The following is a 26,368-nucleotide window of genomic DNA, read 5'->3' on the forward strand; positions in this document are numbered from 1 at the left end:
AGGAAGGAGACAAGAAAAACAAAAGAGCAGATATAGAAACTCAAAAAACACTACAGCCCGTACAGGGACAACAAGGACTACATTTCTCTATGAGAAAAAAACAAGGATCAAAGCACTCCTTATGTTAATGATCCTGAGACATCAGAAAAAGCTAAATTATGCTTTACCGTGTTACTTCAAGAAGACAGCGAGGTTGTAGGTCGATAATATATTTTCATTAAATAGGACAAATGGAAGAAATTTTAAAAGAAAATCAGCATTTAATAAAGGCAGTTATCAGTTAAACTGTATATTCATAAATGGAGACTTGACCAATGAAGCTGATTTTAAGCATGGAGTGTTTACCGAACACCTTGCACAGTGTTTGCCCAGGTTCGTAGGCATTTAACAGAGGCCAGTTCCTTTCCCTTCTGGTCTTTGTAGTCTCATGACACATTTCTATCTTTTGCCACAGTATATTCCAACACAAGCTATTTTCTGTTTGGCCATGATTGTAGTACATACAATGCAACCAGCTTCTTTGGTTCACCCTGTTACATACCTACTGCCTTTCTAGAGTACACGCCATCTTATCAGAATTTGATTATAACACAGCCTTTGAACTGCTTTTAAATTTAGTTCATATCCAATCCAACAATTCATTCTCTACACTGCTCCCTACTGCCCCCACTTAGTTTTTCTAAAGTACAAATCTGGTCATGTTATCTTCCTAATTAAACCCTTTTATAGCTCTCTAAATCCCTCAGCCTCAGAAAAATCACAAAAAACTGTTCATGTTTGGCCCCTGGTCACCTCTCTGTGCTCTCATCTTTCACCACATCTATTTCACTTCTTCCACCAGCTATAATGAACTTTGTATAGTTGTACAGTTTTCCAGAATAGTCTTGCTCTCCTGTTTTTGGGCCTTTGCACATGCTGTGCAGACTCAATTCAAGTGTCCTCTCCCTCTATTGTCTCTTATTTGTCCTTCATTTCTTGGCTTAGATAGAGATTTCTCTGAATAGCTCTCTCTGGCTCCCTCTGGCTTAGGCATGACTCTTGGGTACCTGAGGACTAAACACTCTACATTATATTTTCGAGTATAATTCTTTTTCTCCCATTAAAGTAGGTTTGTTGACATCCTAAATTATGTTTTCTTTCTCACTTACCCCGAGTACCCTGCCAGTGCCTGCACATAGTATGCTCTCAGTTCATTATGAATGAATCTAAATTCTCTTCCCTATAGAGCATGTGTAATAATCTACATTCACTAGATTATTTGTCTTTGATTAGGAATAGTATAATAATTGAGACCAAACTTAATTGTTTTCTTTGTCCTCCAAGATTCTTAAAGCCTATTAACTCTCAAGTGGTGATTTTTCCTAGTAGACTTAAGAGTAGTAGGAAATTCTAGGAAACAGTACTTCAAAAAAAGGTTTTTTTATTCAGTAAAGTATCAAAGGCATCGTTCTGTGTTGATACAAATCTGTAAATCCTTTTTAATGTCTGCAGAATAAATTAAAAGTTAAAAAAAAAATTCTGGCTTGAACTTGGTGCTGAAGTGCTCAGGCCCAGAAGAAAGGCAGACCAATCCCTCTGGATGGGTCTTTACTGCCCTTCCAGCTTTTCATCAGTATAAACAATGAGATGAACATCCTTGTGCACACATTTAGGAAACAGTACTTTATAGATTACATTTGCTAACTGCAAATAGCAAATAAGGAAAACCAACTATTAGGTAATCAAATTCTGTAACACTTGAGGAGGAGGAGATGTTTATCAAAATGATCTTTACAAGAACAGAGAACACTGAAGAATCTGCTGCTGCTGCTAATGACAACTATTAACATTAATAGCACGTATATATGCCCTGCACAGTTATAATCATTGTGCATTAATTAATTTCATACTAACACTAATCAGGTGGTAGATACTGTATTATCCCCACTTTACATGTCAAGAAACTGAGAAATGGAGAAGTTAACTCCAGAGCTACACCACTAACAAGTGAGTGGTAGGTGTGGCACTGGAGCCCAAGCAACCTAACTTAAGAGCCTGTCCTCTGGACCGTTACGCCAAATTGAATATGCTGGTTTCTACATATAGAGATGGTCCCCAAAGTGACAGAAATGTCTTTGAATTTCTCTTCTAGTAGTTGATCTATGTCGCTTGTGAACAAAATATGGAAAACTCAAACAGCTGTAATAAAGCAGGTATTTATTTTCCATATAGTTAGCTGGCTTACCTCTGTTACACTAAAATAATCTGCTGAATTAATCTGCTCAAGCAATGAGAGTTACTATCTAAAGAAACAAAACAGAAAAGCCCTCAAAGATTCAAACCTAAGAGTTCTAAGGCTACCAGTAATCCAAGCTCAGAAAACAGAACTCAAAGTACACAAAAGCACTTGTCATCCTGACCCTGTCCTGAGAAACGTGATCAGGACAGCATGCTTATTTACCTTGCTTATTTCAGGAACATATTTGCAAGGAAAAAAAGTAAAATGAGAAACATTTTTAGATTTCCAAATTTTAAGTACAGGCTGTACATTTAGAGCACTTCTCAGTTTAATTACCTTGTATATTGACAAAAGAAAAAGATCTGATGGTTGTTTCTAACATTCTTCTCTACTGATCACCACTGAAAAAGGATCCTCCTTTATGGACCAAATAGTATTTTTTTTTAAAGCCACATTTGCTTAAACATACATTTTATCTTTATTCCTTCTCAAGGCTATTGCCATAAGTGGATGAGAAGAAAAAAGAAAGAAATGAAAAGGAAATGTACAGTTCTAACGCAGTACTTTTTTCATGAATTATATGTTTATTAAAAAGTAAAAATAAAATTTTAACAAAAATTAAGATAGGGTCAATAATGTTAAATATACTTTTTCCAGGTGTATTATACAACTCACATTTGAAATAGTTCCTTTATATTTTTATTAAATGTAGTGTTCATCCTTAAAAAACCTGAATATGCATCTTTTTTCCAAAATATTTTTCGCTTTTTCCCCATTTGATCTACTACAGTCAGAAGCATAATATTTGAGTCTATAGCACAGCAGATCTAAAACATTTCAAGAATTATACTGTATTTATTATTTGTGACATTTAATATAAAACATAGGAGTAATGTTAGGAAGAAATTGAAGTTAAACACTCAGTGTTCTAGTTGACAGATACATACTCAGATTTAGACCTATGCAATTTAAAACTGGTCAAAGTATTAAGCCATTGATAATGGGGTAGGTTCTCTGTATAACAATGAATATATCACCGTTACAATGTTTTGATAAGATGTTGATGTTCAAAAATGCATGTTTATGAATTCTAGGTACTACGTCTCCGTACCTAGTCTATATTAAATAAAAATAATTCTTTTATTTCAGAAGTACCTAGTGTCTTTAGTCTGCACAAAAGATCAATTTCTTATCAAAATGACAAAAATTAAGATGGGAAAATTATCATTCATTTTGGGGAGATAGTGGAAAGGGAGGGGAAGAAATTTTGTTTGTCTACAAAGATTGTTTTGTTTCTCCAACACCACACTGTGTACCTTTTCTGAGAATAAAATGTTAGCAGTGAGCAAAAAATGAATTTACAATACAAAATGATTTTTAAATAGCCTAGATAGAAGAGCTGTAAGAAATGGAAAGTGATCTTTAATGAAAGGGGTGTTAGTCAGCACTGCAGCAACATCTTTCAGAGTGAAAACTGTAAATCACATCTCTTGGGAATTGTAGGCAGAATATCTCAAATCACAAGGGTAAAGGCAAATTTATCATTATAAATGATCAGCTTATCTTCCTTTTGTTTACAGAAGTGCTTGGTAGCCATATTCAATCCCTGTTATTTTACTATTCATATCAAACCTACTGAAGCAAATACCAGGAAGCCAGTCTTGGGTTTTAGGGAAGGGTAGAGCTTTTAAAAAAACCACACTGCAGCACATTAAAACAGATGTTCCTTTAAGTTGTATTTTATACTAAATTTGCACTTTGTACCTCCAACAGAACTGCCTTGCAAAATGTGAAATGTTTATTTCTTGAACCAAATTACAAGAATCTAACCAGAGTATTCAATTAACTTTCAAGAAGTGAAAAACCAGCCCATATATTTCAGTGCAGCTTCAAGGCTGCTTACTAACACATGAATTAATGTTTTGTATGACTCCCAGAGAGCAACAGAAAACTCTGAGAGACATATCTGTTATTTTGTACTTTTTCCAAGGTGGGACTTCTCATCAAGTTGATCAGTAATTACACAGTTCAATTCAATCTACATAGAACCATACACAGGAAAGAGAGAGGGAAAAGCCAATAATTAGATAATATATTACAGAACTTAAACAGCACTTACCCATTATAAGTGGTATGAGGCGCAAGGTGCAGATTCTTAGCACTTAGTAAGCATTTACAAATATTTTCACAATAAAAATAAATCAATTTCAAGCAATCAAATTAATACTACTGTTTATTAAATCAAACCTTACCAGTTGCAGTGGCTGGTACATTAAGTTTACTTAAGTGGTCTTTTTGAGCTTTTGCTAGCATGCATATTCTATGAAATTCTTCTTTCAGATCACGGAAAGTCTTCTCTATATAACCCCTAAAGATAAATCAATATTTTAAAATGTAAGGCTATGTCTTCAAATGTTTCCATCATAATTAAACTTACATAGCACCTTTTAATGTACCACAAAATAATTACTCAAAGGTTAAAGTTAAAAACTATTTTAAATTCCTAGAATATGTCCAAAAAAATAACTCTAATATGTGGAGAGCTAGGCACAAAGTAAGCAATAGATTAAAAGTTCTAATACACAAATGTAGTGCAGACTAGAATATCTACTGAGACATGTCACACTTATGCTCGTCTCATTCTCACGTTAGAAATTTCAATGTATGACTTTCGTTCTCTGTAAACATCTTAAATAGAAGAAAATCAAATATTCCTCACTTTGATAAGGTTCACATTAAGATCCAGCCATATAAAACAATGTAGCCATAATACTTGGTCTACTGAAATAGTAGAGCTTTAGAGAATTCAGTTTTCAGATCCATATCTGCTATTAACTGTATGATTTATTTAGATCATTTTAACATGGAGGAGCCTTAGGTTGGTCTCTTCTAGTTCTAAAAGCAATTTTCTAAAAATTGCTAAAATTTAAAAGTATGTAAATAAAAATATACTTCAATAATCATACTTTTTAGAGTTGGCAAAAAACGATATAGAACTACCTTTCATGGAATAAAGGAATGCCAAGACTCCTTGGTGAAGTTTCTTTTCTAGGAGAGAAAACCTCTTGTCTTCTTACCTTAAAGATATAAAATGATTACCACTTTAAATTGCTTCTAAACTCAAATAAGAGTGGATTAAGAAAAAACACACAATTTATCTTCCTCAATGTAAAGTAAGTTTAGGTAGCTTACACACACATCTGCAAAATGCACAATAGGTTTTTTGCTTGAAAAGAGGTCCCAGAAAGAGAAAATTAAGGTAGAAGAGTAGGATGAAGATATGAAGTATTTCTGGTAACGTATTTAATTACTATTTCCAGTACTTATAATTTCCTAAAATTCAACTATTGATCAAAATTGCTACTCTGATCACTAAACATCTGATATGACCAGAAAAACTTAAGGGGAAAAAAACAAAAATCTGTGTGTGTGATTTCTATTATGGGCCTATATATTTAAATCAAGGTATTTGTATTTTGTTACAGATTCTAAGCTGAGGAATGCAACTTTATTAGAGGAAGAAAGAAAACCAGATACACAGATCCTTAGCAGTTAACAAGCATTTGGAGGATAGGGCAATTATGTACTTAAGTTACTTTAACACAAGTTCTTGCCTTTCACTCCCACCCTGTGGCTCACATTGGTATTACATTTATTTTGACACTAAAATCAACATCAAAGAACATGTAAATCTACTGTATGGCTTAGATTTTTAAAAAATCTTAAAAAAAAATTGACAAATTCAAAGATTTGAATAAGTTCTAATATTTTACAATCATAAATAATTCGGCCAAAACTGTATTGGTCTTATTGAAGTTCCAATTCAAACCAGTGGACATTTTAATATTTAGTGACTTTTCAGATTTTATTAAATTAAGGTTACAATACCTATCATTTAAAATGAATGATTTTACATCAGTTTCTTATCTGAGTACATCTCCTTTTAATCTTGCTTTTCAACATGTTCTTTCAATTTCTTATCTTATTTGTTCTTTAAGAAAATGACTTGATTCCAGTTTTTTCAAAATTAGTATGCCCTCCAATTTATTTATTATTCTACTTTCCAAGCTTTTACTAAACACCAGTGTTTGCTTAACATGTCTAAAACAGAGTATTCCTTTACAGTCATTAGTAAGATAAAATCTTGTCAACCCAAACAATTTGTAATTTTATATATCATATCAGATTGAGGCAAAATAAAGATATTTGCTGCTGCATACTTTTTGTCTGGCAAACATTTAGGTCATGTCTTCTGGATTAAAACTGCTTTACTGAACTTACAAAGCAGTCACATCAGAAGACATTTTCACATTCACAGTTTGTTTTTAAAAGTGGCAGACAAGGTTTTTCTTTAGTGTTATGTGCAATTAGAACATTCAATGGATTGTAGTGTGGACTAGGAAGAAAGGCAACATTTTAAAGCCAGCCAACCATTTGGGATGCTGTAAGTATGAAAACAAACTTTTGAAAGACTGTATTAAGTCTATGTCAACAAAACAGAAAAGAGGTTTATTAAGGGAACAGAAACATTTGACAATATGTTAAATCATAACAAAACAAGTGATTAAATGGAATGATTAATCTCCTTTTAAAATTTACTACTAGAAATTCTTAGTATGAATAAAAATTATAGAGCCAGAAAGAAGTAGTCTGTAATTTTAGCCTAAAAATGAAGATGTTACAGAAAGTGGTAGACTATCACAGTTTCCAAAGTATTAATTTTGATATATAAACTTTGAATGATTGCTTCCGATGTTAAGTCTTCAAAACTGGATGGGAGGGAAGGGAGGTGAAGGAACAGGAAGAAAAAGAATGATAAACTTTTGTCTGGCTTGACAAATAACTGGTATCAACTTTCTCTGGTATTTAGATTTAGTAACTGGCATGGGTAAATCTATCTGGAAAAGATTACTTTGGTGTATTGGCAGTGGGTAAATAGAGAACTCACATTAAGCAATTTCTATGAAGTATCTAAACTAAGGTTTTCAGTGTTAGGCACAGAATTACGACTATATTTGTTGTTACTGAAATAAAGTATTCCTGCTTTACTGAGCAATACAATACACTTTCTATTATTCTTATCAAGTAAATCTGTTGATATATTTCAAAGGAAAATTTTAGGTCCTAAGCACCAAGAAAAACTGTCAGAGAGGGGCCTTTTAACATGTTAATTCAAAAAACAAGCAAATAAAAAAAAAATAGCAAGCTGTTCTCTGACCGAAGTTCTGATGCACGGCTTATTTGGAATGGGTGCAGCATGTTGACGCTCTTTTCCATTGTGGACCCTGCACTGCAGGAAGCTGAAGTTATTGCAACTTCAAGAAAGCAAGCAAGGGAACTTAGAACATTATATTGTAAGAGATTTTAAACATTAAATCACTCAAGAAATGAATTTATTTTGAGGTACTAAAACTTAAAATACTTAACATTATAAACTGTTCCAAGTACTACTTGGGAAATGCTGAACTTGTGGAATGAATACTGAAATAAGAGTTTTACGTGTCGTACTTTTCATTTACACTTCTAGTATAGGGCTGGATAAGTCATTCAACTAAATCGTTAAGATAAACCTATTTGAAACACTTTGGGAGGTGTTGTGAAATGCCTCCTTAAGTTTTCTTTTGTGAATTGGGAGAATTTTATTTTAGTGTAAATCAATTTAAGCTTTTCATAGATGGCTATAACATAAAAAATATATGTTCAAGGGCTAGTTGAATATTCATTGATATTTAAGGAGAAAAAAAGTGGCTAATAATTCATTAGTCGAAAATGAGGTTTATTCTTAATGTGCAGATAATGGAAAATGCTTTTGTGTTCGAGTCCAGGATCTGTTACATATGAACATATCAAAGAAAGAAATGTTTATTTTCCCTAGTGCCTACCTTTTTAAATACTTTGTACTAAATGTGGAAGTATTTTTTTCCTTTAATAAACTGAATTTCAGAAATACCGAAATGATTCACAATAGCCAAGATATGGATTCAACCTAAGTATCCATCATCAATGGATGAATGGATAAAAGAAATGTGGTATATACAGATAGATGTACAATGGAATATCCCATTGTATTCTGTATCTATCTATAAATACGGTATATAGACACAATGGGATATTGTATATCTATATATACAGGACTATTTTAAGGCTGAATATATCAGCTTAAAAATGGAAGAAATCCTGTCATTTGACCACATGGATGAAACTGGAGGACATTATGCTATGTGAAACAAGCCAGGCACAGAAAGAGAAATACTGCATGATCACACTTGTATGTGGAATCTAAAAAAGTCAAACTCAAACAAGCAGAGAGTAGAATGGTAGTTGCAGGGCTGGAGGGAGTGGGCAGATGGGAGGATGTTGGTCAAAGAGCACATAGTTTCAGTTATGCAGGATGGATAAGTTCTGGAGATCTAATGTACAAACAGCACAGTGACTATAGTTAGTACTATTATACTGTATACTTGAAATTTGCTAAGAATAAATCTTAAATGGTTTTATCACAATAAAAAAGAACTATGACTATGTGAAGTGATGGATATGTTAACTGACTTGATGTAATCATTTCCTAATGTATACATATATCAAATCATACCATACACCATAAATATATATATATATATATATATATATATATATATATATATATATATATATATAGTCAATTATACCTCCATAAAGTTGGGAGGAAAAAAGTAAATGTGATAAAAAGTTTAAATTCCGAATCATATTTTTTCTTAAAAATTTTTAGCAACTAAAGTCAGAAAATTAAATTGAGTTATAGAACTTTTAAAGATAATAATAAATTAATACAATGCATATTCTCTAATAAAGAAGGAATCTAAACTTTAAAAGGCTAACACTGAATAAAAGTGGTGAGTTTTCAGTGATATATATTTGAACTATTGCAATAATTATCACTTTATTCGTGTGTTCATATCAAAGATTCCCTCTAAAAAATTTAGCTGAGTTCCTTGCATGCAAAAGGAACATTTATTTTTAGATGTCTCAGCAACTGAATGTAGCCAATATTTGATTTTATTTCTGTTTGAGGCTTAACAGAATTATGCTTTTAAAACAGAGGAGAACTACGCTTTTACTTCCAACAGTGTAATCCAAGAAGTAAGTCAAGGTGAGGTGGGAATGATTAGTAAAAGGATCAACTGTAGAATAGTTTATTATAAATATACTAGCTTGATAAAATTTACTACAGAAAAGGAAAAATGGGTAGGTGGAAAAAGAAATTGAAAATAAGGATTCACTTATCATTTGGACTATTGAAACTGACAGTGATATGTAAAGGAGAAACTGAGGCTGAAATTTCCTTACCAGTTTTATTTAGCTAATATATTGAGACAAAGATGTTATGGTAAAACCAAGCACTGCATATAGTTGAATTAGGGAGACAGTGAGAATAGGGCTGAGACAGGGAAGAGATTAAGGTAGAAAATAGGAACAGAGAAATACCAAAAAGAGATTTGATAAAAAATTTGGTAAGAAAATAAGTACAGGAAAAGTTTGAGAAAAAAAGGCAAATAAAAAAATAAAAAAGGAAATTGTATTTGTAAGAATTTATGGCCATATGAAATCTATGGTTCTCTTACCCTCATTAATACTGTTGAAAATCTAGCAAAGCAAGAGGAACACAAATCCTAGGAGCCTTGTCTGTTTTGCATGACACAGTGCACTAGGCAAACCCACTGCTGGCGTGGAAACAATTTCTGGACAAAATGAAATCCAGCCCAGAGCCCTGAAGGAAGTGGTAAGAAAATAAACAATATAAAAATGAAATAAATACCCAATGACTTCCAAATTCCTTATAGGGTTCTGGTTTAACGTAAGGCCCCCAAATCTCCATCAACTCAATGTTACAACATCTTGAATAGAAAAAAGTTAAAATCCTTTACTAGTAGTGCCACAATTGCTATAATTTCAATTCTATATAAAGTTTATTTGAAGCAGAGATCAATAGTTTCCTACTGTCTGTCTTTTGAGTCTTTCACTTTGTATTAAGTTCCTTCTGCATGTTTCTGAATTTTTATCTTAATGGGAAGAAATATCTAATGGTGGGGGTGTCTTCTTATGCAAAAAATACAAAATGAATAACTTAAACGACCAATTAAAAAATGCAATGTTTCCTATACTCCCTCTACCCCCTCTCCAACACTACATTTAAAGTGAACTGATTTGGGAAAATCCTTTTCAATAACTACAAATTTTATGGTATACCATTACCATGGTGAACAGAAAGTATCTTCATGAAAACTGCTATTACTTAAGCAATTTGCATGTTTTAACTTAACGCACATAATCTTGTGAATTAAGTACTTTAATGTGATTTTAAAGTTTGCTCTGAGAAATAAGGCTTTGGAGAAATCCAATAATTTGCCTACAGTCCAGTAGGTGGAGTAGCTGCAATTGGAACCCAGGCCTCATCATTACAGGCTCTTGTCAGGCACACGTCCTGAAGGCTAGAGAAGTTAGGTAGTACATTTACCTAGTATGGTGAGGTAGACATTGAATGGTAATATTTACACATTGTACCAATGCAAACTAATTTTAAGATTCTAAAACAACAAATACATTTCTCAATGAGTAGTTATAAACCAAATGATGTTTAAATTTTGCCTGGGAAAAACTTTTGGTATGGCCTTGTGTTCAAGAATACCCAAATAGAAATTTATATCCCAAATCATCTAGATATACTCATGTTCTGCCAAACCAGTTCATTTGTTGACAGAGGTAATCTGGCAATAGTTTCTTAACCAAATAGCTAAGTTTCAGGCCAAAACTTAATTCATAGTTTAATTCTCAATCTTAGTACTAGAGGTTACCCATTTGACAAAGCATGACAGTGGAGTACCTCCCTGTTAATTCTATTCTCTCAAGACCTTAACTTCCTTCCTGCCTATCCCCAAAAAGATTGGGCATAGTTACAGTAGCTGATTTAAAATCCTTGTCTAATAATAACTTCAGTATCTGGATCATCACAGGGTTGGTATCTGTTCCCCTGAAACTGGGTTACATTTTCTTGACTTACCATACATTGAATAATTTTGGACTGTACCCTGAACATTGTGAATATTATGTTGTAGAGACATTATGTCACATCTTACCAAGGGGTGTTGATGTTTTTGTTTCTGCAGGCAATGAACTTGGTTAGGCTCACACTCCAAGCTGCCACTCCTCTGAAGAGCAATAGCTAAGATCTCAGTTTAGTCTTTTAAGCCTTGGCAGCACACTGTTTTCAGTTTGTTCCACACAGCCATGGGCTCAGGGAATAGTCAAAGACTTGGGCTGAATTTAAACACAGAACTTAGGGTACTTCTTCTCTGGGAGTCCCCTCACTCTCTGGTGACCATGGTTATTCTGATTCATTTTCCTTCCTGGTTCTTCCAGCCAGAATGATGGTGCGTTTCTATTGGAATTTCAACCACTGCAACTGTGGCCAGGACAAAACCACAGAAAACTGAGAATTTGCTCTAGTCAATTACTTGCTCCACATCTTGGACTCCTTTCTAAAATATGCAGAGTTCTCAGGGAGTTGTTTTTGTGTATGTTGGCAGAGTTATCACTATTATTTTTAGAAGATAAGTTTGTTAGGTTCTCATCCCTCTATGTTGCTGAACCCCAAACTCAGGTTTTTTAAATTTCTCCATTCTTCTGAGGTTTCATCATGATTTTCAAGAGATGTCTTAATCACCAATCTAATGGTTTTTCTTAAAGCTCTCATTGTACTTAATGCTCATTTAACAGTATTTAACACAACTGACCAGCTCCTCCTTGAAACATTTTTGGCTACCAGTATGGTATTTTCATTGGTCTCTCTCCTTCCTAGGTCCTAAATGTGGGCATTCAGACATGGGTACAATAAAAACAACTTATTATCCAGATCTATTATTTTCATGTCAAAAAGAATGGAAATTTGTCAAAAAATTAGGAAGGAGAGAGTTTTAGATTCAGCTTTGTAAAAAATGTTATCACTTTGTTTTCAAGGCAGGATAAGAAGCAAGAAACTAGGGACAGGAATGGGATTCTAAGGGCACAGCATGGGGGAGGAGGAGGAGGAGAATGTTCAGTCAGCAGCCAGCGAGAAGGAAAAGCAATACTGATCGTGGTCATCCAGCAGGAATACGTTCCATATACTTTCAGAGAATACGGGCAAGTCAGTGACCGCCCTGCAGCATTATCTGGGTGAAATGTAGAGGGAAACATGCTCTCCTTAATGTTAAATAGTGAGAAGCAATCAGGCACAGATAAAACAGTGGATAAACCTATCTGATATGGAATCACTTCGATGAAAACTGAGTTGGAATACAAAACCACACAACTATTGATAAATGGGAGCGAGGAAACAAAAGACATCTATGTCAGAATTACTTGGTTTTCCAAAAAGGCTTCCTGAGGAGATTCTTAGAGAAGTCTTAGGACCTGACATTTTTTCAGTTGGACGTATAATAAATAACTTATTGAGAAAAAGGCAACATGATTTTTCTAATAGGCAATTACAATCTAGTAAAAACAGTGATTCTTAAAATATGGTCTAAGATTCTCTGGGAGTCCTGAGATCCTTTCAAGGGATCCACTCTTAGGAGAGGAATCTGCGTGAGCCAAGTGTCCTTGCACATTTTTGCTGTGCAGTCTAAAATACAAGGCTATGATTGTTCTTTACATGGGACATTTCTCAAGGTGGTATATGCAGAGGGGAAACTTGAAGAATGATGTAATGTCTTCCTCTTGGACAAGCAGGCTGCTTACTGCTTGCTATAAAATGGCGGGTTCCCCAAACTTAGTGTTCCCATTGCATTTGCAGATTCATCCGGGTCTCTCATGTCATCCCTGAGATGGGACCAATGCAAATAAAATGTTCTTCCTGCTTGCTGTGCTGTGTATAATAAGGTTTTTTCTCTGATCCAGGAGTCTTTTGTCTTCTTTCAGCATCCATGAAGCAGTACCTGTCTAACGTATTAGCTTATAAATAGGGGAAAATCAAATCCCAGATCCTGAACTTCATAGGGTGACCTATTATCACAGTATCATTAAATGCTATTTGCCTTTTTTATTGTGTCGGCATTTACACTGATGCAAAAGCAATGATGAATAAAACTGCTGATGCCTGAGTACAACCAAGGTCATGGTACCAAACTAAGTGACTGTACTCTTCAGTGCGACACAGTAAAATAAGAAGCTGATTTTACTGGAGAATTTTTTTTTTAATTTTTAAAATTTTGGTATCATTAATCTACAATTACATGAAGAACATTATGTTTACTAGGCTCCCCCTTTCACCAAGTACCCCCCACATGCCCCTTCACAGTCACTGTCCATCAGCATAGTAAGATGCTGTAAAATCACTACTTGTGTTGTACAGCCTGCCCTGTACCCCCCATTATACATGCTAATCGTAAGGCCCCCTTTCTTTTTCCCCACCCTTATTCCTCCCTTCCCACCCATCCTCCCCAGTCCCTTTCCCTTTAGTAACTGTTAGTCCATTCGTGGGTTCTGTGATTCTGCTGCTGTTTTGTTCCTTCAGTTTTTCTTTGTTCTTATACTCCACAGATGAGTGAAATCATTTGGTATTTGTCTTTCTCCGCCTGCCTTATTTCACTGAGCATAATACCCTCTAGCTCCATCCATGTTGTTGCAAATGGTAGGATTTGTTTTCTTCTTATGGCTGAATAATATTCCATTGTGTATATGTACCACCTCTTCTTTATCCATTCATCTACTGATGGACACTTAGGTTGCTTCCATTTCTTGGATATTGTAAATAGTGCAGTGATAAACATAGGGGTGCATCTGTCTTTTTCAAACTGGAGTGCTGCATTCTTAGGGTAAATTCCTAGAAGTAGAATTCCTGGGTCAAATGGTATTTCTATTTTAAGCATTTTGAGGAACCTCCATACTGCTTTCCACAATGGTTGAACTTGTAGAATGTTTTTGATGAGGCAGTAAAAATTACTAATTTTATTGAATTTTGATCCTAATTTAACATCTTTTTAATATTCTGTGTGACAAAATGGGAAATATACACAAAGCATTTCTATTTCATACTGAAGTACAAGGGTTATCTTGGAGAAAGCATTTGTGTAACTGTTTGAGTCGCCAGCCGAACTAGTCACTTTTTAATGGAATGCCATTTTCACTTGAAAGAATTACTGATGAGCAAGCTATGGTTATCCAGACATTTTCTCAAAAGCAAATGATGTTAGCCTCTCACTTGAAGGAAAACAACTGTTTTGTTTTCCATGAAAAAATGTAAGTTTTCAAGTGAAAATTATAATTTTGAAAAACTTATCTGTTACAGTAAGCTTAACAACTGTCCAACACTTAAAAGAGTTTTCTGATGAGATCAATCATGATGTTAAATGTGATTTAAAAATATAAAATAAGTCATTATTTGGAAGACCTGCCTAGTTCAGTGAACCAATTATTTTCCAAATGACCAGTTCATGATGCTACAAAATCCTGCATAAGTAAATGGTATATTCAAAGTACAAGATAAACAATGGCTTTTAGTGTAGCAGAAAAGTTCATTAGTGCCAGCTTTTATACTAAAGCTATCACTTAAGAAACTACCACTTAGGGAGTTTTGGTGCAGTATCAAAGAATATCCACAATTTTAAAAAGGTTACTAAAATATGCTTCCCTTTCCTAACTATGCATCTATGTGCAGTTGAATTTTACTTAACTTCCAAAAAAATTCAAGCCACAACATATCATAACAGATCAAATGTAGAAACATTTTATAACACTGAAAAACAATTATCTTCAAAACAGATTTTGAACCCTTTAGGATGATACATTATACATTAATAAGAGAAACTAGGTTGTTTTGGGAGGCTAGTTGTCACCTATTAAGGTTGAAAGAACTGACTTTCTTAAGTAGGTCAAGAGAAATCAAGGCTGAATAGAACATTCTAACTCTTTTTGGGGCCCTAGAGAAGAGTAGAAAAAAGAAAAATGGGAAATGTGAGAAAGGGTTTAAGGGAGAAATAAGGAGGGAAACCACAGCAGAGATATTCAAATTTGCTTAGAAGCAAAGGAAGAGAATTTAAAAAGTGATATGTCACTTCTCATTTCCTTCTTTCCTCAAAAATTATTTCCCAAATTACAAAGGCAGAAACCAGGGACAATTTTTTTTTTATGAAGTTGAGTAACGAAAATAAGCAGTCAAATTTATTTGTTTCCTGTCTTAGAAAAGGTACTATGTGTTTGGATGATGTAAACCAGATTTGAATTTCCAACAAAATCACTTGTTACATATCTTGACAAGTGGTCTAATTTCTAACTTGTTCACATGATGAAAAATGTATTTATCATATACCTGTATATGATCTCTGTAAGCTTTTGCAAAGTACATAAAACCAGGTATCTGGACAATCTATAGCAACTTAACAAATACAGTTAAAGAGACTTACAATAGAATAAGTATCTATAGAGTTAAGAACAGCTTAGGGTGCCCAAAATTCAGAAGGAGATCCTCATGTGGGAGCTGCTCTTGAAGTCCAGTGTATATGAGATATGAGCAGTTCAAGGATAGCAATTACCATCCAACACCTAGACTTGCGAGGCTAGGATTTTATAAGCTACAGAAGGCCAGAAAGCAAAGCGGGGCTCACATTCATATACTGCCTGCCAAAACTGCCATAAGTACCAACTGGAGGAACACACCAAGGTTAATACCTCTCACCACAGGACTATCTACAGACTAACAAAAAGGTAGGGAGCACCCTCCTCTGAAGCCATGATTATGTCATTTAAGAGAGATTACAGTAAATGACATTCTTCCTTCACAACCTTCAGTTTTAGCTCTTGTTTTATATCATGTTCTCCAAAGTGGCCTGGAGTAATTTTATTATCTAGAAATTATATTTTTTCCATTAAAATCTTAAAGAAAATTCAAGTTTACATATCTACGAACACAACACCAAAACATAAACAAATAAAAATTTTTCTTTTTCCTACTTGAATTAAATGCTGAGCCTCTGCTTGTCTACCTTTAGCTCACTGGGAATTTTTGTTTCTAAATTAAGGTCCTAAATGTCTTATCTGTACCATAAAATTAAAATTAGGATTACATTTGATCATATAATTAGTACTCACATAGTCTTATAATGCTTGCTACTTGCTTTGGTCTCCAAATCTTTGTTTCTCCAACCAGATTGTAGTTCCTTAAATGGGATGGATCTTGTCTTACTTTTTTTTTGTATCCCTGTCAATGATTAGCAACACTGGGCAAATAGAAGGAGTTCAATAAATACTTCTTGTCTAAGTGATTGACAAATGAATTTTTAGACATCAGCTTTCTTCAAACATGTCAGAGCTTCTATATTTACTAGCAATTGCCAGGTACAGTGCATCTTATTTCCTTAGTGTTAGTGCTGACGGCACCTCCACAGCTGCATCATGTTTTACTATTCTTAACCTCCAAAATCTTTCCTGCTCCTCAGAGCTACTATGGTATCTGCTGATCTAATCACAATGACAGGTACAGTGGAATTTGCCAACTGGCTTCTTTCAGTAACAACTGCATTCTTTGTATTTTTAAACTTTTGCTTAAGGCATGTAACTCCGATGAAAAAAGTATGTATAAAGAATAAATTAGAAATATATATTTAAAAAATCAGAAGTAAAGCATAAAAATCAGTTCTTTAGATACATGAACATATGATTTCTAAATAGTTAAAAGTTGAAATAAACTAATTGTATATTTAGTTTGTATCTTTGATCCTATTATCTGAAGTAACTCTACAACACTCAATAATTTCTATTTTGGTTATTAAATCAAAACTTTAAGCCAGAGGGCAGGGGCAATATCTGCTTGTTCTACCAGTGGCTTGACAGTGTTAGGTACATAGCAGTTCAGAGTTAATGAATGAATGAGTGAAGAAAACTTACTAACATGACCATATTCTTTTATGCATTCTATATTACTGCTTTCTACATATTTTCTTGCATCAAAACATTCTAGACTTTCATATAACTTGTAAAAAAGCAGAAAGTGGAATAGAAAGATGAGGGCAAACAATTTTGTAAAACTCTACACACCTTGAATAGTATTTAGTTTGGCAATTGAAGTGCTTCCCAGAAAGTGTATTACAAAAATATTTTATTTCCAAGATGATAAAAATGGACAAGTATATCACCATTCTAGTTTTTTATAGAATTAAACAATGCCAATTTATGCTACAAAATTTGATATTTACATCCTAACTATCATGACATGTTATTATGTCTGACAATGGTGTCCTGCAAATGAGATAACAGTCCTCATCATGAATAAGTGTGTACATTTTGTGTTATTTGTTTTCCTATATACAAATATTTTCTATTTTTAAAATTGATTTAAAAAATAAATAGCAAGAACAGGTAACAGCTTCTTGGTTCTCTAAATCACCGCTCAGCTATTTTCCTCTGGAAAGTTTATATTCATATTAGAATTTCTGAAGTTGTTCTTAAGACATAAGCTATGGCACTTCTTTCCTCTTAAGATTGATATGATGGATTCAGGAAGCTGAATTCATTATCAAATTCTGTCAAGCTCCTTTACCTTTCATTTAGTATCATATGATGAATTAAATACTACACTTCCGCACTCTCAATCTTCGGTAGTCTAATCCATACACAATTTACAATCCTTGTGATGCTTTTCAAACAGATTTAAAAATCTTTGATACTCTTCCCTTCAAGAGGATAATTTCATTTCCTTGCCTCTGGAGCACTCAGTGACTTATTCTAATGGTCAGAATAAAGTGGAAGTGAAGGTATATAATTTTAGAGACTAGGTCACAAAAAGCACTGAGGCTTCCTTATTGCTCTCTTGTGGGTTTCTTTTTTAGTTTGTGCAAATTAACTGCCAGGATGTGAAGTGAGGCCCAAGTGATGAGGTGGTCTGCCGACAGTCATGTGAGTGAGCAATCTGAGAAGTGGATCCTCCAACCACAGTCAAGCTTTTAGATGACTGAGGCCCTGGCCTATGTCCTGACTTCAATTACATGAGATCCTGAACTAGAACAACACAACTAAGTTATTGCTGAATTTCTGATACACAGAAAGTGAGATAATAAATACATTATTTTAAATTGTTCAGTTTTGGGGTACATTTGGGGTACTTTGTTATATGATAGATAATACAATGCCCCCTTTGCCAAAATACTATCTCATCAAGAAACACTGCCAACTACTGTGGTGTACAAGAGGTGAACTCAGGTTTTCCACTGAGCTGCATATTTCCTCTCTAATGTCTCTTAAATATATGCAGAGTACTAAGTATCATCCACTGATACATGCTCTGTTGTCTCAAGTTCTTTATGCCCCTTTAGAAGTTAAATGACTCTTGCATGATCTTTATGTACATGTACCATGAACAGAGGATGAACTATAAATGTCATGATTCTCAAATATAATTTTCTGAAAGGGCCTCTTTCCCTTCAACATATCCCTCTTTCATCCACTCCCTGTCTTACTGTCCAAGGCAGCCAAAGTTGCCATTTGCCATAATATCCACAAGTCTTTCCCCTTCTCAAATATCCTAACCCTAAACAAAATAAATAATCTGAAGAAAACACATCCTCAAACCATCCATCAAACAGAAAGAGGAAAGGACTGTGGGTAGTTAGTAGGAGCTTCCTTCTGTTACTGGTTCAAAGCATTTCTATTAACTTACTAATTCATTACAGAGGCTAGATCAATTGACTGCAAATGTGATTTCTAGAAATCAATTAGTTTTTGAAAGGACTAATAATATGAGTATTGAAAACAGAAAAAAAAATTGTACCACTACCTTAGCCATTTCTGCATAGTGCTTCCATTTCTTTCTTATATTGTAGATGCATACTTTTATAAAACTGCCATCACTCAATATAGAATTTTTCATTTTGGAAAACCCTTGATATGCCCAAATCATTCAAGGTTTTTAGGAAAGGATTTCACTTCTATTAGCTAAAAGTGAATTTAATTACAACTCAGTAAGTATACAACAACATATATGCCAATGTTAAAGATTTTACTTTCGATTGCTTGGTTGGCCAGTATTTTTCTAAACCAGGCCTAATTTCTTACAATGAATATATAGCCAATTCTCAAATATTCAATAAATCCAATTTATTCATTCTTTTGGGATATACTTCTTCTCTTTAATCCCTTATATATTTAGTATTTATTAACACTTTGGCTCTAGATATATAATGAAGATGAAAAGCTGAAATATAAGAGAGTTAATTTTTATTTTTATTAAATGATTACAGTGTTAGAAGACTGAGTTGATGAAGTATTCAAAGTTTTAAATACATGGCTGTCACATATAAACTTTTTCCCTATTAGTAAAGGTAATTAAAAGAACTCACTGAATTTAGATTTCTTACTTGGAGATTTATATTTTTTCCTCATATTGTATGTCTACAACGTAAGTTACAACTGATGCAATATTTTTAGTTCTTTAGAAATAAGCTATCTCTGACATGATTTCTGTTACTTATACTTAATTTCAGCCTAGGATTCATACATGTTATATACAAAAGGTTATCTCACAATTAAAAGAAATGTCATTTAATAAAGAATTCTGTTGAAGGTTCCCTTTGAACAGTTATTGACTGAGAAATGAACTATAACTTTCTTAAGCAACGACAAATTATCCTAATTTAAGATAACTAAATCATTACTATTATCTTAGAGCCTTTCACATCATCCTATTTATTGTAACCAAGATTGCTATTTTAAAAATTACCTTCTATATATTTTGAGTCGGATATATTTTATTATATTCAAAGAAATGTTATAACTTGAATATAAGAATTTTGATTAGAAGTTAATGGTAAATAATGACATTTATAAGACCTTGAAACAGGAAAATGGACCGTAAACATTAATCACAAAATTTTTAAGTCAGCATTTTATAGTAGTTCAATTATTTTATAATGTACTATAATAGGCCCAATCATAAAATTGTGTTCCAAAAGTCAGATTCATTGTTTCTGAATTTCGTCTTTTGCAAAGTAAACCTAAACATATTCTAATGCCATGGCTTCTTGTGTTTATCAGCATTTTTAGATAAATGGAAATTGGAGTAGCGGTGAATAGAGTGGAATGATTCAAATAAAAAAAAATAATGATTTTAAATAAAAAAAGATGAAGTAGGAAATACTATAGAGAACTTCTCAGATTTGATGTTAAATAAAAACAAGACTGTCTTAGTTGTGGAATCAGTAGCCAACCCTGACACACAAAGCTAAAATCTCGTACATTATTTAGAAGAAATACATACAGCACTCTTGACTTAAGTGGGCTTGCAGATGTTAACAGTCCTTATTTGCAGATCTTATTTTATTCAAAGGCTGCTACATCCCACTAACACCCAAGTCATCTCACTTGAAAAATTCCTTTTTAAACATAACATTTTAATGATTCAGAAAAGCATGGAGAATATAATATATATCTAACTATATATCCACTACCCTGATTTTACAAGTGTTAACATTTTGCTATGTTGGCTGTAGATCTTTTCTTTAAAAAAAGAAGTTACAGATACAACTGAAGCCCTCTTTATTTCCTTCTCAGAATCACAGTCTTCTCTCCCCACTGTAGAGGTGATCATTTTTCTGAAGAAAATGTGTACCCCTCCTGCCCATGTTTTTATACTTTTACTGCATATTTGTGTTTTTATAAATGACGTCATGTTTTGTATTTTTTTAAAAACTTACATAAATTATTCCCCTTTTATTATTCTGTAATTTCTATTTTTTTAGTCCACATTGCTCTGAAGTCTAGGCATATTAATATATAAATATTTATTTTTAAAAAATTTTCTGAAGTGTTTCATTGTATAGATGTACCATTCTGCTATTGATGGATGTTCAGTTTGTTTCTAGACAATGTAGCATGAACATCCTTGTCATGTCTCCTTGCAGATAGGAATAATTCTTTCTATACTGCTTTCTATATTGCTTCAATGAGGACTTTTGCTTAAGCTAGTTGGGTGGATTTTGTTTTTAAATTAGGCACAGTCAATTAAAGAAAAAAACAGAATTCTATTTCTAATTCAGAATTATGTCTTACTATCTAGCTTAGTTTAATATTTTATTTCTTTCTTAGAGCCTGTGATACAGAAAAGAAAATACTAGGAAATATGTAATCAATACCTTTATTTTACTTGGAAATGGTGTTTCTATTTAGGAACATTTTTTTGTTTGTTTGTATATACAAAACGTGTGTTTAGAATACCAGTGGTATGTCCCCCTCAGGAAAAAAAGTGAGGACGGTGTGTTTTGTATCATCATTTGAATGCTGCTTTCTGTAGATGCAATGTTAGGGTTGAAGAGAATCTTGTCCACTTTTCTCCTGCCTGCCTGCTCCTGCCTACCCAAATTGTGATAGAATACTGACTAAAATAATTCAGGAAGTCTGTGGATCCGGATTTCTCATTTCTTATTTATTTTAGGAAATAAACCAGTAGCAGAGTATACCTTTGATTCTTTTTCTCTTGGTATTCCAGGTTTTACTTTATCATGTGGCTGATCAAGAGTCAAATTATTCTTCCTTGCTTCACTGTCTTCAAGTAGGGAAACATAGTTGTAGCTGTTATCTGCAAGATAAAAACCTCTTGGACATAAATAGGAAACCCTTGTTTTTTGGTACCACTTGGAAAAATAAAAAGAATACAAATCAAAAACCTAATTTTAAAGAGTAGAGATTTTACATTATGAGTTTTAGAATTTCTTTAGACAATAGTTACTTTGACAATTTAGATCTGCCCATTTTGATTTTTTTCACTCCCACTAACTAAACACACAAAAACCCTAACTCCCCAAATCAGTGGTGTATGAAATATGTAGAACTTAGAAAATGAGAAGTAAGCTCTTTGCAACATACCATCAGCAACATCAATTAAACTTTAACATAGGCTGTATTTTTAGGTATGTATATAATTTAAGATAATTATTTGCATTACTACTCCATGATTATAGGAAAATTAGAAAATGCAGACATGCCAAAAATATTAAAAAATAACAGGCCACACACAATTTCTATCACCTGTTTAGGTCTTTTCCTATACATGTGAACTCACTAAGAATCTTTTTTGGGGGGAACAAATACAATAGTATTTATTTTTGTATCCTAATTTGCTCATTTTGCTATATATTATGAATATGTCTCATGTTAGTAAGCATCTATTATCTTTACTTTTCTTGGCTACATTAGCTCCTCATTTTATGGAAGACTGCAATTTAACTGTTGGACATTTCTTTATTTCTAGTTTTCATTATTAGAAAATATACTGTGATGAGTATCCTTGCATATGTATCTTTGATACTTGGACAAATATTTTTAAATGATGTTTTTGGACTGCAATTTTTGGTTTAAAAGGCAGACATTTTAAAAAGCTTCTGCTATTTATTGGCAAATTGTCTTCTAGGAAGTTTTATCAACTTAAGAGTTCCATCATATATTATATGTGAATATCCATTTTCCTGTATTCTGTAAGTGTTCATTTCTTAAACAAACATAAAATGTAACTGCACCAAGGTATTAAAATATCAGAACTATTCAGAAGCAATGAAGAAATACAACAGAAAACTTGATTTCCACCTTTTCTCCAAGAGGCTCAAGAAATACATAAAAAATTAATATGAACATACCTTGACTGGAATTCACGAGAAGTAACTGGGATTTTAGTTTGTCAATAATAGTTTGTTGAAGTGACAGCTGTTCCTGTTGCTCACGTATTCTCTGCTCATAGTTCTCAGTCTGCTGACATAAAATCCAGTTAGCCTGGTGTTTACTGACAGACATGAACGTACATTAATTGTCCATTAATAATTATATATAGATATGAGTTGCCCATTTGCCATTTCCTAAATATTGAGCATTTATTTATGAGCAAAACCTGGCTCCAGCAATGTATTTTTAATCATTACAAACATCAGTGATTTAAAACACTTGATGTAAAATTTTAAAAATAATCTTAAAGAAATTTTAATTAAGAATTCAATGTATGGTTTCTTGGACCTTCTGTTAGGATAAAAATTTCAATTTAGAATTTCATTCTTAATGATAAAAAAAAAGCATGAGTGACAAAATGGATGCTATATGAAAGTTATTCCATAAAAAAAACTCAAATTAAAAAACTCAAGTTAAGATTTCATATCTTTAAACATACTTTTGAATATATTTTTAGAGTACAAAAACACAAAGGAGCCTTAAAATTAACACTATGAAAATCAAAGTGATAAGAACAAATTATAAAATTATATTGATCAAAAACTTATTTTCTAAGATTAAGGTTTAAGAAGGCAAAAGAACATGGATATCTTAAGTGCCACAATTTCCCTTATATTTTAATCCATTCATGCTTCTTTTTTATTGGAATGACTGTGAGAACTAAGCAATGAAAGAAGACATGAGTTTGCAGTAGAGAACACAGATGTTGCAAACCTTCAAGCAAATTTAAAAATGTTGTACTACAATTACCAAATTAGTACAAAATCTTACAAATATATTACTAAAAAACATAGAGAATTCTTTACAGATTTCTAAAATCATTGGAGGAACAAATAGATAACTAAACTATAAATTCCTTGAGATACAGAATGAGATCCTAATAATTCAGAATGTCCTCCAAGAGATACTAATACTAGATTTTGAATTGACTCTTAATCAAAGTTCCAAATTAGTGAGGCTCTATTATTTTCAGAGACTAAAAAGCCTAAAGTTCTTTCTAAATTACCCAAAATAAATTAGCTTAAGAAATTAAAACTTAATACCACATAGCCTAAGTAAAAGGTGAAATTTTATAATACACTTCAAACATGAATAACTGAGCAGATAAGAAACCCAAGTTGTGTGTCATTTTTGCATGTTGCCTAAGGGTAGTCTTAACATAACTTGCTACTCCCATAAAACTCTGCAGAGTAACTGGTAACAAAGCAGGTATTCCCATACTTAATGGGGAAAAAAATGAAATAAAGAATCCACATTAAAAAATAATCCAAATTGTATTACTATGAATAGGAGAAAGAATCTTGTGAGTCTATCTGAATCATATATGTCTTATGAAGTCTCAAAACTGAACCTTAGATACCAAAATCCAGTCTAGGACTAGGATTCCTAGGACAAGAGATCTTATTCCTACATAAATGTACATCCAAGCCCCTAGAAAGAGTGGGTAGTTTGACTGAAAGAAGGATTAAAATGTTTATAGCAAATTCTGTAATGCCTTAAATTTGCCTATGCTGAAGAGTCACCAAAGCTGAGGAATCGGCGAATGTGTTGCTGTTACAGTCTCCTCTATCTACTGCTGTGTATTTAGAACTTTCTCTAAAGAACTCAAAGATTTTCATGAACATTGACCAATACTTTCCCATTCTTTCGTTATATTTTGATAACCATGTACATTCTACTATCCAGACATTAAGTTAGCAGTACAAAAAAACTTAGCAAATTACAGATAGGCCCAGAACAAATGTTCAAGCCTCTCTCCATTCTCCATCTACTATATATTTTTTTCCCACCTTAAACTAAATGACCTATATTTTCTTTTGGAACCAACTCAGAAAGCTTCTGCCAGGTAATTTTCATCTTCCAGTCTCTGGCTTAAAAATATACTTTAGCACAGCTGTACATAACATAAATGAATAATGCAAAAAATGTATTCATTAATTCAGAAAAACAACTATTTCATGTTGAAGTTGTGAACTATTTCTTAAACCACTTAATAAAGTATTTGATAAATTCAAACAAATTCTAATTTAAAAACTGATACTCAGCAAGAATAGCAATGGTCCACATTCTCTTACTGCTCTTTTCACATACTTAGATTAATTACAGTAATTATAGTATTCTAGTCTAATTGTCTAGATGTCAGATTTCCCTTTAGATTATGACCTCCTTAAGGGCACAGACTATTTTCTTCTGATATCTCCAGAGTATACCAGAGTGCCAGTATGTTTTGAGCTGCTCAGAAAATATTAGCCAAATAAATGAACTAATTAAACTTTAAAGAAATATCAGAGAAATAGATGTACCTTCAGAAGTTACCTGAAGGAATGGAGAAAAGGCTGTGTTTATATTTCTATTAAGGGAAATAGGAAAAACAGAGACAAGGTCAGTAGGTGAATAAGACAAAAGGAAATTAAGTTTGAGAAAAGGGATACAAAAGACAGGCAGCATCTGAAGACTTTTTTTTTTGTGCAAACAAGGGAAGCTTATACTGTCAGAAAAAAAAGGCACTAATTCAAGAAGATACATATTCAGAAAACAATATAAAGATTTTGATCATAAGGCTATAAGAGGGAAAGTACAGAAGAGGACATTACATGAAAATGTGAAATAACCAATAGAATTTAGTTTATTTGTTATGACTGGAAACTAACTTAAGCAAGAAGTTTTTTCTTTTCTTCTTATTAAATGCTTTTGTTCACTGAACAGATCTAATAAACTTATAACCTTGAAGTCCTTATAAAAGGTTGGATAATTATTGCACTGTCACCGTATTTAAAAAAAACAAAACAATTCAAAGCAAGTACATTCCAGCCCTATCAAAGACCCCACAAAACAGAAAAATCACTAACAACCACATTGAAAATGTACAACAGCAATGTCTTGTCAACACTTCTGTACAGAGCACAGACATGACAGCTAAAACAGACAGAAGAGAAGATGCTTTTGACAGCCAGTGTGTGTGAATGATTCTTTGAGTCAGATGGCAGCAACAAGTTACCAACTAGGAGATCTGCATGACAACTAACCATCCATCTGTATCAAACACCATCTGGCCAAGATGACTCTGGCTTCTGTGTATTTGACACTCCTTCCAAATGCAAAGACTAGCAAAACAAGTGGTCTACCATCATGTAAAGAGGTAAACAGGTATTTAGGTACTTGTGCCATAATATACTTTGCATTCTTTCTTAGTATTCGGAAGCAAAACTTAAAATTATGATCAAATGTAGTACAAATCTTAAATTTACTAAGAATAGTTGTCTATATACTTTCAACTATCATAAATAAAGCAAAAAGCTTAAGAATTGTTCCTTTATCCAGACAAAATTTAAATCCATCTTCAAAACTAAGGCAACATATTCTCTATAATTTTGGACACACAGCTGCTCAAATTTTCATGAGTTTCATAAATATTAAAATAGTTCTATAAATTGA

General features: G+C 32.9%; 1 protein-coding gene across 5 annotated transcripts in view; it reads right to left on the minus strand.

The window, feature by feature from the left end:
• Positions 1-26,368, minus strand: part of TANK (TRAF family member associated NFKB activator) — a 114,176-nt gene that overhangs the window by 33,320 nt on the left and 54,488 nt on the right. For 4 of the 5 annotated variants that reach the window (XR_008998811.1, XR_008998810.1, XM_036884120.2 and 1 more), the window contains exons 3-6: positions 22,852-22,963; positions 21,679-21,797; positions 5,219-5,295; positions 4,471-4,586 (exon numbers count right to left, since the gene is read on the minus strand). Coding sequence is in view for 3 of the 5 variants with exons in the window: in XM_036884120.2 (XP_036740015.1) it covers positions 4,471-4,586; positions 5,219-5,295; positions 21,679-21,797; positions 22,852-22,963 (424 nt within the window). In the remaining 2 variants the exon portion in view is untranslated. The remainder of the gene's footprint in view (positions 1-4,470; positions 4,587-5,218; positions 5,296-21,678; positions 21,798-22,851; positions 22,964-26,368) is intronic. The other variant, XM_036884117.2, reaches the window with a different exon arrangement.

Source organism: Manis pentadactyla, chromosome 8, assembly GCF_030020395.1.
Source record: "Manis pentadactyla isolate mManPen7 chromosome 8, mManPen7.hap1, whole genome shotgun sequence".
NCBI classification, from domain to species: Eukaryota; Metazoa; Chordata; class Mammalia; order Pholidota; family Manidae; genus Manis; species Manis pentadactyla.